Here is a 17,515-nt window from a genome sequence, read left to right on the forward strand (position 1 = left end):
TACCGTAAGAAAAATCATAGCTTTATTTTTACACTTAGAAAATTGATCTGAGAAGAGGTTTCATGAAATAGACCAGTTGACTATGTACAAAACTAAGAGTTCTAAACTAGTAATCCAGAATGTGTGGATGAGGACAGAGCCACCTAGGCCCTGGCCAGGAGAGGGGAGGCAAGGTCCTTGATGGCCTTGGAGTTCAGCTGAGGGATCGTGCTGATCTTCAGGAGCTTGCTGCTGGCATACTTATTCTTGATGGCCTGCAGAAGGCATTTAGGATGAAGTACATGTCAGGACCTCCCGCCTTCCTCCTCGGTGTGGTTCACACACAAGAATCCCGGGGGCAGAGCAGCCCATGCTGCTTGCTGCCCCGTTACTGAAGCCAGTGAGAGCGCTGAGCTCCCGACCTGTTGTCCTGATCACTACCTGCAACCTTCATTAATGAAGAAAGCCCTGCTGGTGGCCTGAGTGAAGGAGAAACAAATTTCAGGGTCTAAGGTGCAAGTATCTCTTGGGAGCCCCAGGAACAGGAGATGGGAGAGGCCTGGTCACACCTAAGGCCATCAGAACACAACGGCTTCACCAGGCTGGCAGCAGGAACCAGCACGAGAACTTAGCAAACCCTGGGCAACCACACACAGCACACCTCCACACCGGGGCTCAGTCTTGCTGAAATCCTTGCAGTGAGGTCAATGGAGGCTTTCCTGTGGTATAAACTCCTGACTGAATGTCACTAGATCTTTGGCAGGCTCTGCTACTTGGGGTCAGACAGGGTGTCACACAGGGCAGGCCAGCACCAAGGCCCTTCCGACTTCTCACTACTGGGCCACATGGGTGCTTGCCAGCCACCTGCTCTTTCTCCCCTACTGGCCATGCAGGTTCCTTTCAGTCCTTGCTCCACAAGGTGCTGGGCAAAGGCCCCAGGTAATGTCCCCAAACACGTGGCCATTTGCTGGGGGGGGGGGGGGGGGCCTTGCTCTTCTGATCACAGGATCCCCAGCTCCCCTGCTTGTTTGGTGCCCAGCCAAAAGAACTGTCAGGTGCACCAAGCAAATCAAAACACTGAGCAACTGAATGGCCGCCAGCAGGCTGGGCCTAGACGTGGCTGGCCTGTGCGCCTTATCACAAGTGAAGTCTGCTCTTCAGGGCTCATCACTGTGTGCCACCAGCACAATGAAAGGCTTTCTGAACAAATGGACTTGCACATAAGCCAGTCGTACAGTGACATGAAAATACACACACATAACTTCCGTAACCCCATGCTTCCCATGACTCAGAAAACAAGTACTTACAATGAACTTTGTTAAGTTTTCATTCACTTTTACCACATTTTTAGCCATGTGCTGCATGACTTCCAGTACTTCATTCTCTGTGTAGCCTGTGTAATACTGCTGCTTTAAGTTCTGAATGCAAGACAAAGAAGAGACAGTATTGAGAGGCAGAAGTGTAAATGGTACACACACTGACATGACTTTTATGAAAGCTGTGAGATGAGTCCTATCTTCCGATTGTCTAGTACAGCCCCAATGCCAACCACTGAGTCAGACGAGTCCAATCTGAGACAGGACTCTGCAAGAGGCTCATGACTGCCCAGACCGGGAGGGTAGCTCTGCTAACAGGTCAACTTCTATCACCAAAGAGAAAGGGAATGGAAGAGAAGGTAGAATGGAAATAGAACCAAGGTGGTGTCCCTTTTCCAGTGCTGGCCGCATCTCAAACATCACTCCGGAACAGGCTGCCTGACAACCAAATGAAGAGAAATTGCACCATGGACAGCAATCTGCCAAACCCAGAAGAGCTAAAACCGCTCAAGCTTCTCTTGTTGGCCCCTGTGTGGTGACACATCAGGAGAAAGCTAAAGAAACCGCCTCATCCAGCCTCATCACCTAGTCTCCCCAAACAAAAATCCAAGCAAAAGTGTAACTATTGATTGGCAATATTGTGAAGATATATACAGTTCTATTTCAGAGTGCTGTGACAAAGTTCTGAAAAACATAACACATCCCTTTAACACAGGATAACTGGCAAAACAAACCATAATTCAATCTTAACCCAGCAGTTTCCTGCAAATACACACCTGGCAGGCAGCAGGTGATAGCTCGAGTGCTTGCATCCCTGCCAACTTTGTGGGTGACCCAGACTGGCTTCCAGATCCCAGGCTTCACCAGGCCCTGCCCTGACTGTCCCATGCAGCCGGGGAGGGAACCAGGAAATGGGAACTCTCTAGTCATCTGTCCCTGTTTGCCAACCTTTGAAATACAGACGCCTCAAAAATTCAGCAGAGTTCTAAATGAGCTCATGTATTTATTTTAGTGCAAAAATATTTTGAAAACTATGAACAGATTCTTCATGTTGTGCATTTTCCATGAACTATTGACAGAACCATCCATGAGTTTGCAATCCAAATTTTGTTTTTGCACCAAAATAAGCAATCATTTAGTTTCATCTTCCACAAACTTTTTGAAATACCATTTTTAAACTGGCAACCTTGGATCTAAACTGCTGATGTGTGCATGCCAGCACCTTCCTCCCCTTCTCTTTGTGGGTCTGCACACCTGCAGAGTCACACCTCCTGGGGTGCACTTCTATGTGCACAACTTTAGCTGAACCATATGAAAGTGAATGGCAGACACCATGATATATAACATCTAAATGCTTGAAAAACCTCTCCTAAAAGGCTTATTTTTCTATCTATCCACAAGAACTTTCTCACACAAGAAAGATTACCAACAAGTCCACACTGTCATCCAGTCTTACTGTCAATAATCTAATTTCTCCAACTGTTTCACAATGTTCCATGTAGAATTTTTTGTTGCATTTGTTTCTTAGATCCAGAGTGCAAAGTGCATACAGTACATCAAATCATTGTGTTTGTAGCCTTTTACATTTATTATTTTTTAAAAGATCTATCTATATTCATTGGAAAGGTTGGTTTGTTCCCCAAGTTGCCACAACAGCCAGAGCTGAGCTGATCTGAAGCCAGGAGCTTCTTCCAGGTTTCCCATGTGGGTGCAGGGTCCCAAGGCTTTGGAGCCGTCCTCAACTGCTTCCCAGGCAACAAGCAAGGAACTGGATGGGAAGTGGATCATGCAGGATACAAACCTGCACCCACATGGGACCCCGGGAATGCATACAAGGTGAAGATTTAACCAGTAAGCCATGGCCAGGGCCCAGGCTTTTGAATTTAAATCAGTCTCTACCTTGTCTTTCAAGGACAGTTTCTTGACCCTTTCTGCCTGTTACTTTGTTTCCCGTCTGGAGTTACCTACATGTTTCTCTATGACTGAATGCAGGCATGAACACTGCATCAGAGGTAATGCATACTCCTTGTTGTGCCAAAAGGCATGGAGAGTCAGGTGGCCCCACCACCAGCAAGGCCAAACGCTCACTGAGGTAAGGTGGGAACCCTCAGGCCACTGCATCTTAATTCTTTAGAATTGGAAGTGTCTGTAGGACAGTAATTTGAGATCACATGAATTTTATTCCTCAAAATAGTAATTTTTGGTCCTTTCTTGAATCAATTATTACAATTTTAGATTTTTAAAAAAAGATGTGGGCCCGGCAGCGTAGCCTAGCGGCTAAAGTCCTCGCCTTGAACGCCCCGGGATCCCATATGGGTGCCAGTTCTAATCCCGGCAGCTCCACTTCCCATGCAGCTCCCTGCTTGTGGCCTGGGAAAGCATCGAGGACGGCCCAATGCATTGGGACCCTGCACCTGCATGGGAGACCCGCCAGGTCTCTGGCTTCGGATTGGCACGCACCAGCCGTTGCGGCTCACTTGGGGAGTGAATCATTGGACGGAAGATCTTCCTCTCTGTCTCTCCTCCTCTCTGTACATCTGACTTTGTAATAAAATAAATCTTTAAAAAAAAAAAAAAGAGGAGACTCGCAAGGTGGCCGACATAGGAGGAAGACTGTGAGAGAGCTCACAGACAGAGAGGGCTAGAACGCGACAAAAGCGTAAGTGGAGCAGCATAGAACTACAGGGAGAAGAACGTGAAGTTCCCTGGACAGTGTGGAACCAAAAAAATCCACACAACTCGGAAGAGCAACCAGGGAAAAACAAAACGAAGGGCAGGGAAGACGACTTTCCGCTCCTGACCTGCTGAGTCACCTTTGAATGCAGACGCTGAAAGCCGCCGACCGACCTGCAGACGCTGTGGCCGTGAGGACCGGCGGTGATCGGGACCTGCTGGCATCTGCTCACCCTGGTCACCAGGACCCGCCAGGACCTCCACCCGCTGTGGACACCAGGACCCTGAGTCACCGGGACCCGCCGGCATTCGCCCACCCTGGTCGCCAAGCCCCGCCGGGACCGCCACAGCCTCCAGGTTCCACCCGCCTACACCAGCCGGGACCAGCAACGGACGCAGTAGCCGGGAGATGCATCAGCGGCGAGGGTTCCCACCAGAGGAAGAGGCAGACTGCAAGAACCTGAGGTTTGAGTGAGTTGGGTGGGGACAGTGGTGGGTTGGAGGCTTCGGGAGTTGGCCCCCCAGGGGCATGCACAGAGCCTGAACACAATTGGTGCTCGTCTCCCCGCCCCTCCCCCCCCCCCCAGACTCCAGCGTCTAGAGACACCAGGAGAGTGCCTTGAACCTGCCAAAGCTGTGTCTGGGAGAAAGGCAAAAGGCACACTGAATACTCCCCCGTGCCTTTGCGGTCTGGCACTCAGATGGGCGGTGCTATCCCACAGGAACCCAAGCACGCCTCTGGGCTGGGCAGTCCCGTGCTAGCGCTGGGGCAGTCGGTCCCCTGCAAGCGCTGGGGTGGGCGGGCCTGCACAGGAGGCGCTTCCAGAGAGCATTTGGAACACCCCACGCCCTATAGTCCCGTGCTTGGGAGACGAACCAGGAGAACACTGCGGACCTGCGTGCAGGAGGTGTTCCCAGAGAGCACCTGGAACCTCCACGCCCTGCAGTCCCTGGCACTGGGGACACACCGAGAAAGCACCTAGAATCCTCTGAGCCCTGTGATCCAGCGCACAGGGGGCGCGCACAGAGAGTGCCTTCACTCCCCCACACCCTGTGGTAGCATACCTGTAGGGGACGAGCTGAGAGTGCGCTTTGAATCCGCTGGGCCCTGGAAGTGGCGCCCTGAGGTCCAGTGTTCTGGAGACGCACCAAAAGTGCCTTGAAAATTCCCACACCCTGCTACTCCACGCCTGCAGACTCCGATCTCTACAGGATAGTGCTTGGAGACCCCTCAGCACACTGGTGCCTAGGTCTCTCAAAAAAGAAACACTAACACAATGGGAAGAAATACCAGAAAAGGTAATGATCCAGATGAGAGTGCCAACACCCTCCCAATAAAGGATCAAAAGCCAATGTCTATTTCAGAGATGCGAGATGAAGACATAGAAGATCTACCAGACAAGGAATTCAAAAAAATAATGTTAAAATATGTCAGAGACAATGAGAAGAATTGGGAGGACTTCAAGGAATTCAAGAACCACATAACCTCAGAAATACAACAAATGAAAAGTAAAATCCTTGACTTAGAGCACAAAATTGAGAGCCTAACCAACAGAACAAATACAGCAGAAGAGAGGATCTCTGAAACGGAAGACACACAAAACGAACATACCCAGTTCATTAAACAGCTGGAGACAAGTCTGAACAAAGCCAATAAGACCATACAAGAAATGAAAGACAACCTCAGAAAATCGAATATTAGGATTATTGGCCTTCCTGAAGGAGCGGAAAAAGAGTCAGGAATGCAAATGGTGCTCGATGAAATTATACAGGAAAACTTCCAAAACACTTGGAACATGAACCCAGCCCAAATCCAGGATGGTCAGAGGACTCCCAGCAGATATGACCCAAAGCGATCTTCACCCAGACATATGGTGCTCAAGTTCCACTCCAATGAAGACAAACAAAGAATCCTGAGACAAGTACGAAGCAGAGAAAAGATCACATACCGGGGAAAACCAATCAGGATCACTGCTGACTTCTCTGAAGAGACTTTACAAGCAAGAAGAGAATGGACAAGGATCTTCCAAATCCTGAATCAGAACAACTGTCAACCAAGAATATTGTACCCAGCAAAGATCTCATTCGTATTTGAGAACGAAATCAAATACTTTCACAGCAAAGAGAAATTAGAAGAATATGCCAGCACAAAACCAGCTCTACAAAATCTCCTTAGAAATGCACTAAATCCAGAAAAAAAGGAGGTGAATCATAAGCAAAGATGGCAAACAGGAAGATCTCCCCACTAAAGTCCACACAAGGAAGGGCAATTACACAGATATCAACACCCACAAAAACAAGTATGGCAGGGCATAATCACAACCTCTCAATTTAACTCTTAACACAAATGGCCTGAACTCACCAATCAAAAGGCATAGATTAACAGAATGGATTATCAAACAGCACCCAACTATCTGTTGCCTACAAGAGACACATCTAACCAGAAGAGATTCGAAGAAGCTGAAAGTGAAAGGTTGGAAACAGATATTTCATGCCAATGGACGAGAAAAAAAGGCTGGGGTAGCTGTCTTAATTTCAGATGATGTGGACTTCAATCTGACACACATCAAAAAGGACAGGGAAGGACATTATATATTGGTGAAGGGACTGATCCATCAGGAAGTAATTACCATTGTGAACATATATGCACCAAATTCAAACGCACCTAGCTATGTGAAGCAATTACTCACGGACTTAAGGGGAGACATAGATATGCACACAATAATAGTGGGTGATCTTAACACCCCACTAACAACAATAGACAGATCAACAAAACAAAAACTCAACAAAGAAACAACAGAGCTCATACAAACAATAGAACAACTGGACTTGGTTGACATTTATAGAATTTTTTACCCTAAGGCCACAGATTATACATTTTTTTCAGCAGTGCATGGCACCTTCTCCAGGATCGACCACATGATAGGACACAAAGCAAACCTAAATAACTTCAAAAAGATAGGAATCATACCATGTACCCTCTCAGACCACCACGGAATGAAGCTGGAAATCAGCAATTCAAAATGCCCCAGGAAATACAGAAACTCTTGGAGGCTAAACAATATGCTATTAAACAAACAATGGATCAGAGAAGAAATTAAAGATGAGATCAAAAAATTTATGGAAACCAATGAAAACTCTGACACAACATTCCAAAATTTGTGGGACACTGCCAAAGCAGTGCTACAGGGTAAACTCATCGCAATTGGAGCTCATGTCAAGGCCCAAGAGAGGCGCCAAATACAAGAACTAAACACACACCTCCAGGAATTGGAAAAACAACAGCAGAAGTACCCCACACACAATAGGAAACAAGAAATCATCAAAACAAGGGAGGAAATCAACCAGACAGAAATAAAAAAAACCATACACAAAATCAATGAATCAAAAAGCTGGTTTTTTGAGAAGATAAACAAGATAGACACCCCACTGGCCCGACTGACAAAGAAAAAACAAGAGAAGGCAAGAATTAACAGCATCAAAGATGAAAAAGGCAACATAACAACAGACACCGCATCCACTAAGGCCATAATTAGAAATTACTACAAAGCACTGTACTCCAACAAATCAGAAGATCACCAAGAAATGGAAAAGTTCTTAGACTTCTACCACCTGCCAAAACTTAGCCCAGAGGCAACAAACGACCTGAACAAACCCATAACTGAAGTAGAGATTGAATCAGTGATTAAAGACCTCCCAACAAAGAAAAGCCCAGGCCCAGACGGCTCCACTACAGAATTCTACAAAACATTCCGAACAGAACTGACCCCAATCCTCTACAAACTCTTCAAAACAATAGAAAAAGAGGCAACCCTTCCAAACTCATTCTATGAAGCCAACATTACCTTAATCCCAAAACCAGACAGAGAACTAACAGAGAAGGAAAACTACAGACCTATCTCTTTGATGAACATTGATGCTAAGATTCTCAACAAAATCCTAGCCAACAGAATTCAAAAACACATCAGACAGATCGTTCATCCAGATCAAGTAGGATTCATCCCTGGAATGCAGGGATGGTTCAACATTCGCAAATCCATAAATGTGATACACTACATCCAAAAACTGAAAAACAAGAATCACATGATAGTATCAATAGATGCAGAAAAAGCTTTCGACAAAATCCAACACCACTTCCTACTAAAAACCCTAACCAAGGTAGGCATAGATGGAAAAATCCACAACATAATTAAAGCCATATATGAAAAACCCAACGCCAGCATCATACTGAATGGAGAAAAGCTGGAACCCTTCCCACTGAGATCTGGAACAAGACAGGGATGTCCACTTTCTCCACTACTATTCAACATAGTCCTAGAGGTACTCACTGAGGCCATAAGACAAGAAAAAGAAATCAGAGGAATCCAAATGGGAAACAAAGAAGTCAAACTCTCACTATATGCAGATGATATGATTCTTTATGTAGAAGAGCCAAGAGACTCAATACAGAGACTGCTAGAACTTGTACGAGAGTTTGGTAGAGTGGCAGGGTACAAAATTAATGAACAAAAATCAACAGCCATAGTGTATGCGAACAGCCCCAAGATGGAAAAAGACTTAACCAGCAAGATACCATTCAAAATAACAGAGAAAAGTATGAAATATCTGGGAATAAATCTAACCAAAAATGTAGGAGACTTATTTGAAGAAAACTACAAACTACTTAAAAAAGAAATTGAACAAGACCTCAAAAGATGGAGTAACATCCCATGCTCCTGGATAGGTAAAATCAATATCATTAAAATGTCTATACTGCCAAAAGCAATATATACATTCAACGCAATCCCAATCAAATTGCCCAAAACATTCTTCATGGAACTGGAAACAATGATCCAAAGGTTCATCTGGAAGCACAAAAAACCACGGATAGCTAGAACCATCCTGAAGAACAGGAAGTTAGCAGGGGGAATCACAGTTCCGGACCTCTGGACATACTACAGGGCAGTGATTATCAAAACAGCGTGGTACTGGCACAAAGATAGAGAGGAAGATCAACGGAGCAGAATAGAAACACCAGAAGGAAACCCACACAGATACAGCCAAATAATCTTTGACAAAAAGACAAACGACAATCCAGCCAAATGGGAAGGTCTCTTCAATAAATGCTGTTGGGACAACTGGTTAATAGCCTGCAGAAACAAAAAAATAGATCCACATCTCTCACCATACACTACGATCAGATCTAAATGGATAACAGATCTAAACCTACATCCAGAAACCTTCAAACTTTTGGAAGAAAATGTTGGAAACACACTGGAACACTTAGGGGTAGGCCCTCACTTCCTAAAAAAGACTCCAAATGCAGTAGAAATCGAGACCAAAATAAACAATTGGGACCTCATCAAACTAAGAAGCTTCTGTACAGCTAGAGAAACAATCAACAAAGTAAAAAAGCAACCCACAGAATGGGAGAAGATCTTCGCACACTACGTAGGTGATAGAGGGCTGATCTCCAGAATATACAAAGAGCTACAAAACAACCAAAATGTCAAAACAAACAAGCCACTCAAGAAATGGGCACGGGAAATGGGCAGACACTTCACAAAGGAACAAACCCAAATGGCAAATAAACATATGAAAAAATGCTCAAGTTCCCTGGCAATAAGGGAAATCCAAATTAAAACATCAATGAGGTACCACCTAACGCCAGTAAGACTGGCCCACATGAATAAAAGCACCAACAACACTTGTTGGCGAGGTTGCGGGGAAAAGGGATCCCTACTCCACTGCTGGTGGGGCTGCAGGCTGGTACAGCCTCTATGGAAATCAGTATGGAGAATATTCAAACAACTCAAATTCAACATACCGTATGATCCAGCAATAGCACTCCTAGGAATATATCCAGAACACTTGTTTTATGAGAAACCAACATGCACTCCTATGCTCATAGCAGCACAATCAGTAATTGCAAAAACATGGAAGCAACCAAAATGCCCATCAACAGAGGATTGGATAAGAAAGCTATGGTACATCTACTCCATGGAATACTACTCAGCTATTAAAAAAAACAAAATGCAGTTCTTTGTGGCCAAATGGGCCAAACTGGAAACCATAATGCTAAGGGAAATGAGCCAATCACAAAAGGTTAAATACCACATGTTTGCCTTAATTTAAGATGATATGATGTTATGTACAACATGTTATGTTTTGAATGTTATATGTTGTGTATAAACTAAATTGAAGTATAGGTGAGGTGGTCACAGAAGTTGGCTGGGAACTCGCATTTACTTTTAACATATTGGTTACTCATTACTATGTCAATTAATTCCATAATGATGTAAATTTTTGCTGATGGTATGTTGGAGCTTTCAATTGACTGGGATGATACTCTGCTGGCTCTGTCTTCAGACCAGAGAGGGTATACCTAAGAAGCCGTTGAACTTGACTGGACAATAAGATGCTGGACTCTATGTTTGGTATACGCTTGCAATGGGGGAATCTCAACTGAACTTGAGCTGTGGTTATGCAACAAGGTGGAGGAATCCACCATGGTGGGAGGGTTTGGGGAGGGGTGGGAGAACCCAAGTATCTATGTAACTGTGTCACATAATACAATGTAATTAATGAAGTTAAGTAATAAATAATTAAAAAAAAAAAAAGAGATGTAAAATTCTACCACTTTTAATTAGCTAGTCTCCTGATTAAAAAAAAAAATCCTGGCAAACACAAATATCTCATGTTCTCCTTCATTCCTGAGAACAAAATTTAAAAAGAAAATGATTTGAGTATATCAGTTGTGTGGTAAATGCAATGCTTTTTCAAACTTTCTTTAAATCTTTGTCCCATAAATTGACAGAAATTATACACAATTATATACCTCTGTGGTTTCAATGATTTTGTGACTATCTTAAGATTTACATATGAGAGAGGATGAACGTTTTTCCATCTGATGATGGTTTATAACCCTTGCCTTTTTGCCTGCTGGACTGTCGTCTCTTTATATTTGTAAAACTCCTTATCTAGTGGAGCCAGGAAGTCTTTGACTACAGCGTAAGTTAAAAATATGCTATTTCAAATGAACAATAAAATAAGTTTGAAAAAAGTGACAAAAAAGATAAAGGCTGCGAGGGTATGCATTTAACTTGGTGGTTAAAATGTTAGCATCTCAGCCCAGTGTACCTGGGTTCAATTTTTTTTTTAGAAGGAAAGAAGAAAGGAAGGAAGGGAAGTTCCCTTTGATTTTTGGTATCACTCTGAATCCGTGGATTATTTTTATTAATGCATTATATTCTGCATTATATTCTATCACTGCCAGAGCCCTTTCATATGATTCTATGTTCTTTGGATGCGACTTCAACGACCTTGGATCGCTGACACCACTGACAAATCTAGGCTTCCAGCCCGTGCCCTGCCACGGCCTTGCATCTGGCTGTCTGAGGAGGCCTAGTTCCTAGGGGGAAGTGCTAGCTAGTACCCAACATGTAAACACAAAAGGCATGCTTATCGCTACCAGGTTATCATTGTTTCTAAGCCCTTTCATTATGAAGCTAACAGATTTTCAAAGCACATTTAATATTACAAGGTTATAAATTATTAATATTCTTATACTGAATTTCTGAGTTCTTAATAAAAATCAATAAATTTTACTTTGTCATACAATACACACAAAATAATTTCAGGATTATGAGAGACCACTATTAACAATCAAACAAGTAACTTTTATGTGACTGCTTTGAGCCCTTTATCTAACTTGCCATTACAGAAGGATGTGCCCTCAGAATGATGAGGTCAAGGTGTGCAAATCCATTCTGTTACCAATTTGATAGTTAAATTGCTTGTTCCTGCCTGATTCCATTTTAGAATTTGCATAAGGCATTCACGTTGTAAACGTTTATATCATATTATGTGTAATTCAGTGAGAAATTACAATCCAAAGCCTTCCCTTGCTCAGTTTTCTACTGTTCCCACAGAACCCCAAAGTGTCCATTTTTATCAGTTTCTGGCAACTCCTTTGTTTTTGAAAAATTAGCAAACATAAATAGATACGCTAATACATGCTCTTTCTAGCACAAAAGGAACACTACCATAGACTCCTGCACAGGAAACAGCTTCCCTGGCATCCAGGATGGAATGCTGAGGCCCACGCAAGCCAAAGCAGCTAATCGGTTCCCGCAAAACACAGCACGAGCCCCCTGCACAGGAGCAGTGGCAGTGTGGGAGAAGCAGCCCCTAAGTCCTCTCCTACTTGCTGATCTCCTGGGAGGCTGTGCAGACAGTGGATCTGCTCAGCTGCCAGGAATCAGGCTCCGGAGTGGCCCAGGCCTTGCACTGTCTTGTATCTCTGTCTCCTTTGTTGGTTTGGGAGATAAGAGCTGGGGAGCTTGCTGTTCCTACTGTCCACCTTTATCTGAACATGGCTCCTCCTCCCTGGAACAGCTAAACAGCAGGTCTTGGCCTTGGTTTGTCTTATGTGCTTGACAACTTGCTCGTTTCATTCAACAAGATATCCAAGAAATCATGCATTGGCCTTCCTATGTGGCCGTCCTCATTCTTGACAACTGTACATCATGCTATTATCAACCATTCTCTGAGCTGTTCCGAACAGCTTACTTTTCTGTGCAAATACCATGGTCTTTAATGTTATCAGAACCTAAATACAGGACCTAAATTAACTTTTTCTTCAACCAAATACTCACCCATTTTCCTTGGCCTAGAACCTTCTGAGACAAGCAGGAGGCAGCGGCTGCCACCTTAGAAGGGTGATAATGCACCATGTCGTAGTCAATGAGAGTCAGCTCCATCAAGTATTTGGCTAACGTGTGCTGTTCCACATCAACCTGGGAAAGAACAGACAGGGACAGTGAGAACCACAAGGGCTATCACTCTCTTGGAACATTCTGAATATCTTGAAACTCAACTCGCTCACCCATCCTTCCCAAGGACTGCTGTCCCACACTATGTTGCAAACTGGGAATGGGAGGCTTTATTTCATAGGAACTGATGAGAAATCTTATCTCGGAGAATGCTTTCTGTAAATTTTTTTTTTTTTTTTTAAAGATTTATTCATTTTATTACAGCCAGATATACACAGAGGAGAGACAGAGAGGAAGATCTTCCGTCCGATGATTCACTCCCCAAGTGAGCCGCAACGGGCCAGTGCGCGCCGATCCGAAGCCGGGAACCAGGAACCTCTTCCGGGTCTCCCACGCGGGTGCAGTGTCCCAAGGCATTGGGCCGTCCTCGACTGCTTTCCCAGGCCACAAGCAGGGAGCTGGATGGGAAGTGGAGCTGCCGGGATTAGAACCGGCGCCCATATGGGATCCTGGGGCTTTCAAGGCGAGGACTTTAGCCGCTAGGCCACGCCGCCGGGCCCAACTTTCTGTAAATTCTTGAGCTTCCCCTTGATTGGGTCCATGTTTCTGGGCTAAGATTTCAGACAGAAATGGGCACTTACCTCGCCTGCTTTGGAAGCTCGCCTTAAGAAGTGTAAAGGCAAAGGTCGACCTAACTCAAATTTCAGCTCTTTCAGAATCAAAGTCTCCATCTCTCGGATCTGGGCACTGGTGTAAGCATTGTCTGTGATATAAACAAAGTCCTCAATGTTTGGAGAAAACATCTCCTCGTACTTGGAAGCCAACAGCAGAGCAGTTATCCCAACCAGCTGAAGCTTCTTGCGGGACACTGGCTGAACCTGATTTGGAGGGGGAAAAAGTGTCAGCACTCACTTCTGCAACAGGATTGGGCTCTGGGAGGAAGGTGCAAGGAAAGCAGAGCCCAGAGGAGTCCCTGTCATCTGTGCTGAAGCCCACTGCTGGGCTCAGGAGACCCAGACACTAGGAGCATGGCTAACTCTCTGATGGATGCAGATGGGACAACATAGTTCCTCATCTTTAATGATGCGAGAAAAGATGGAGACACCAGCCCACAATCACCCCACCGAGAAGAATGCCGGTCACCCCGGCCAGCCTCACTGTGTTCTGAGATGCAGCCCAGCAAGAGTGAGCACTTGAAGCATAACTCAGCCTTCCCTAAGCCTCACCAAAACCCGAAGTCCAGCCACCGGTCAGCAAGAAGAAATCTCAGCCCAGGATATGAGTGCTTCCATCAATCCTACCCCTCTTTTCTTTAAAGATTTCTTTATTTTTATTACAAAGTCAGATATACAGAGAGGAGGAGAGACAGAGAGGAAGATCTTCCACCCAATGGTTCACTCCCCAAGCGGCCGCAACAGCCGGAGCTGAGCCAATCCGTAGCCAGGAGCCTCCTCCGGGTCTCCCACACAGGTGCAGGGTCCCAAGGCTTTGGGCTGTCCTCAACTGCTTTGCCAGGCCACAGGCAGGGAGCTGCATGGGAAGCTGGGCTGCCAGGATTAAAACGTGCCCATATGGGATCCCGGTGCATTCAAGGCGAGGACTTTAACCACTACAGTATCACGCCGGGCCTCTGTGATAGTACTTTTTTTCATAAACTACAACTTCACTTTTCTTGCTTCAACTTTTGCTACAGGGAATCTACCTAAATTATTACCATGCTTTCCTGCCCAATTAGCATTTCATACTGCAAACAACTGAATCTGTGGTTACTTAGGATTTTGCAGGATCTCAAGCAATTATTATAAACATAAATATCACCATATTGTGTTGTATAATATGCACTTGACTTAATCCATCATGAATGGTGCCTTCAACTAAATCTGTACACACAGGGCTACCATTTGTTATACGTCGGTGTCCATCCTAACTGGTGTCTGTGCATTTCCAGTTGATAGATATTTTGAAGATCATTCTGCCTCTCTGCATATGTTCCGACAGTCCTATTTGTAGTCCACATTACCACCTCTGCGTTTTTGTTTTGTTTTGTTTTTTTTTTACAAAGTCAGATATACAGAGAGGAGGAGAGAGAGAGAGGAAGTGGAGCTGCCGGGATTAGAACCAGCGGCCATATGGGATCCCAGCACATTCAAGGCAAGGACCTTAGCCACTAGGCCACGCCGCCGGGCCCTCCTCCTTCTTCAATGGTTATCAAATGCCCCACATGGTTGGAAACCCTAGCCCTGAAACTTTGAGATTCCTCAGTTTTTCAATGGGAAAATTTAATACCAAAGATTGCCAAACTGTGGAAAGAGCTGTGCCGTAGCAAGTAAACTGGGTACCTGCAACACTGGCATCTCATGTGGTGCCAGTTCAAGTGCCAGCTGCTCTATTTCCAGTCCAGTTTCCTGCTATGCACCTGGAAAAGCAGCAGAAAAAATCCAAGTTCTTGGTCCCCTACACCCACTTTGGAGACCCAGAAGAAGTTCCTGGCGCCTGGCTTGAGACTGGTCCAACTCCAGCTGCTATGGCCATTTGGGGAGTGAACTTCAGTCTTTCAAATAAACAAATCTTTTAAAAAAATTTTTTTACAAGGTACCAAACTTTGAACACCAGAGAAGCAGGCCACAACAACTTTGACACCATTTAATAGTGTATTTCCTTTGAACAATAATGTGGAAATCCAATATGGCTGAGCATCCCTGATCTGAAAGTCTAGAATCTGAAATGTGAGAAGATCCAAATCTTGATTAATGAAACCACAAGTGGAAACTGCACATCAAGCCTCATGGGATGGAACCAACACACAAACACACACAGAGTTGCTGGCAGCCTTTGTGTGTAAGGTGTGTATGAAACTGCTTCCATCTCTAATATCTCATTATGCATCTGCAAATAATACAAAACCAATCTTTGTTTTGTTTGCAAGCATTTTCACATAAGAGAGAGTATTTCTCAGAGCAGGTGTTAACGGGAAAACCTTATAGAAATACCCTGGGTTGGTCAGCATCAAGGGTTTGACACACTTGGTCTACTTCATGAAATACCTTAGCTTTTCATAAACCGGCTTTCTGTCTTTGCTGCTATCCCAGCTCTTAGCCTCAAGGAGGCCCTGGCCCCAGGATCCTGAAGCCACATTTACCTGTAAAAACCGATCCATGATGGCAACGCACATGTAGAGAGTTTCCTGCAGGAGCCGAAACTTGGAGTGAACTTGCACCAGCCAGTCCACCAGGATAGCACGCATTCGTCCGTTGATGTCTCTCCCATCTAAGAAATGTGGGCTGATGGATTGCAAAAGCTGTTGGCAGAATTAAGACCTGTAAGCACTGACCACATCTCCTTTGCAGCTGTGTGCTGAACCCCACCTTGCTTGTAATAAGCACAGAGGTCCCCCACCTCCAGCTGCCTCAGGTACACGTAAATATCCTTCACATAGTCACTGCAGAGCTGCGGGTTCTCCCAGTCTTCCTGGTCAATATCCTCAATCTTGCAGAGCAGAGCATCAGAGAAAGCTTGACAGAGGTTCTCCTCCTTCATGGAGACATCATCAGGTACAGGGGAAGGACCCTACGATCAATCACAGCACAAGTGTAACTTCACTGGGTGAAGCCCTCACGCCAAATGCACGCAGAGCCAGCAGAATTCAACAGTAGCACTACAGATAATGTTTAAACACGGTAAGTCCAAACCAAGTAACTCTTGTAGAAGAGGTTAAAAATTCAAGATACGGGGCCCGGCGGCGTGGCCTAGCGGCTAAAGTCCTCGCCTTGAAAGCCCCGGGATCCCATATGGGCGCCGGTTCTAATCCCAGCAGCTCCACTTCCCATCCAGCTCCCTGCTTGTGGCCTGGGAAAGCAGTCGAGGACGGCCCAAAGCTTTGGGACACTGCACCCGCGTGGGAGACCCGGAAGAGGTTCCTGGTTCCCGGCTTCGGATCGGTGCGCACCGGCCCGTTGCGGCTCACTTGGGGAGTGAAACATCGGATGGAAGATCTTCCTCTCTGTCTCTCCTCCTCTGTGTATATCTGGCTTTCCAATAATAATAAAATCTTTAAAAAAAAAAAATTCAAGATACGGCAAATATTTTTAGAGAAACATTAATTCTCAAAAATTAATTTCATTCAAGGTGAAAACCACACAAGTCCTCCCTGTGGCCTATGAGGCCAACATCACCCGCTGGTCCTTTGGGGCTTCTCGCATCTCCTTCCTTCCTCCTCTTAGTTTGCTTTGCCCAACCCCCTAGCCACACCTAATCACAAACAGCCCCTCCAACCACAATGCCCTTGCCTGTGCATCCACAGGATCATACCCTCATCTTCTGCCAGTTTTGCTCAAAAGGTTGATTCTGACTTCTGTTTAAAATCAGCACCAGCTCTGCTGGCCTTCCCCACATATATCTCATCTTTTATTTTTCCCTACACAACCTATCATCTGCTGATATACTAGAGTTGATTTATAAGTGTGTTTTCTGACCACCCCCACTACAATGTGAGTTTAAACTTACTTATTGGGGAATCAAGATGGCAGAATAGGGTAAGGACACATTTACACAGATGGAGAAACATTTCATCAGGATGAGGCAGAGAGGACACATTCCAGGAAACAGGAGGACAGAACAACAGCAGAGGGGTACCTGGAGACTGACACACACAGCAAAGCAGTGAAAACAATGGTATGGTGTTGCAGTGACTGATACTCCAGCAGCATTCAGCTAACGGCAATCTGAACTCCACCAGCAGCCAGAACTCCACCAGCAACCAGGTGGGAAGGGACTTTCACTGCGAGCTTGGGAGGT

General features: G+C 45.1%; 1 protein-coding gene across 1 annotated transcript in view; it reads right to left on the reverse strand.

Annotated features, from left to right (window-relative positions):
- Positions 1-17,515, reverse strand: part of CCNB2 (cyclin B2) — a 32,937-nt gene continuing 15,422 nt past the window's right edge. Inside the window, exons 4-9 of the mRNA XM_004578036.3 lie at positions 16,118-16,288; positions 15,861-16,019; positions 13,363-13,599; positions 12,605-12,745; positions 1,287-1,397; positions 1-254 (exon numbers count right to left, since the gene is read on the reverse strand). Of these exons, the coding sequence (XP_004578093.1) occupies positions 144-254; positions 1,287-1,397; positions 12,605-12,745; positions 13,363-13,599; positions 15,861-16,019; positions 16,118-16,288 (930 nt within the window). The 3' untranslated portion in view covers positions 1-143. The remainder of the gene's footprint in view (positions 255-1,286; positions 1,398-12,604; positions 12,746-13,362; positions 13,600-15,860; positions 16,020-16,117; positions 16,289-17,515) is intronic.

The sequence above is a fragment of the Ochotona princeps genome, chromosome 6, assembly GCF_030435755.1.
Source record: "Ochotona princeps isolate mOchPri1 chromosome 6, mOchPri1.hap1, whole genome shotgun sequence".
Lineage (NCBI taxonomy): Eukaryota > Metazoa > Chordata > Mammalia > Lagomorpha > Ochotonidae > Ochotona > Ochotona princeps.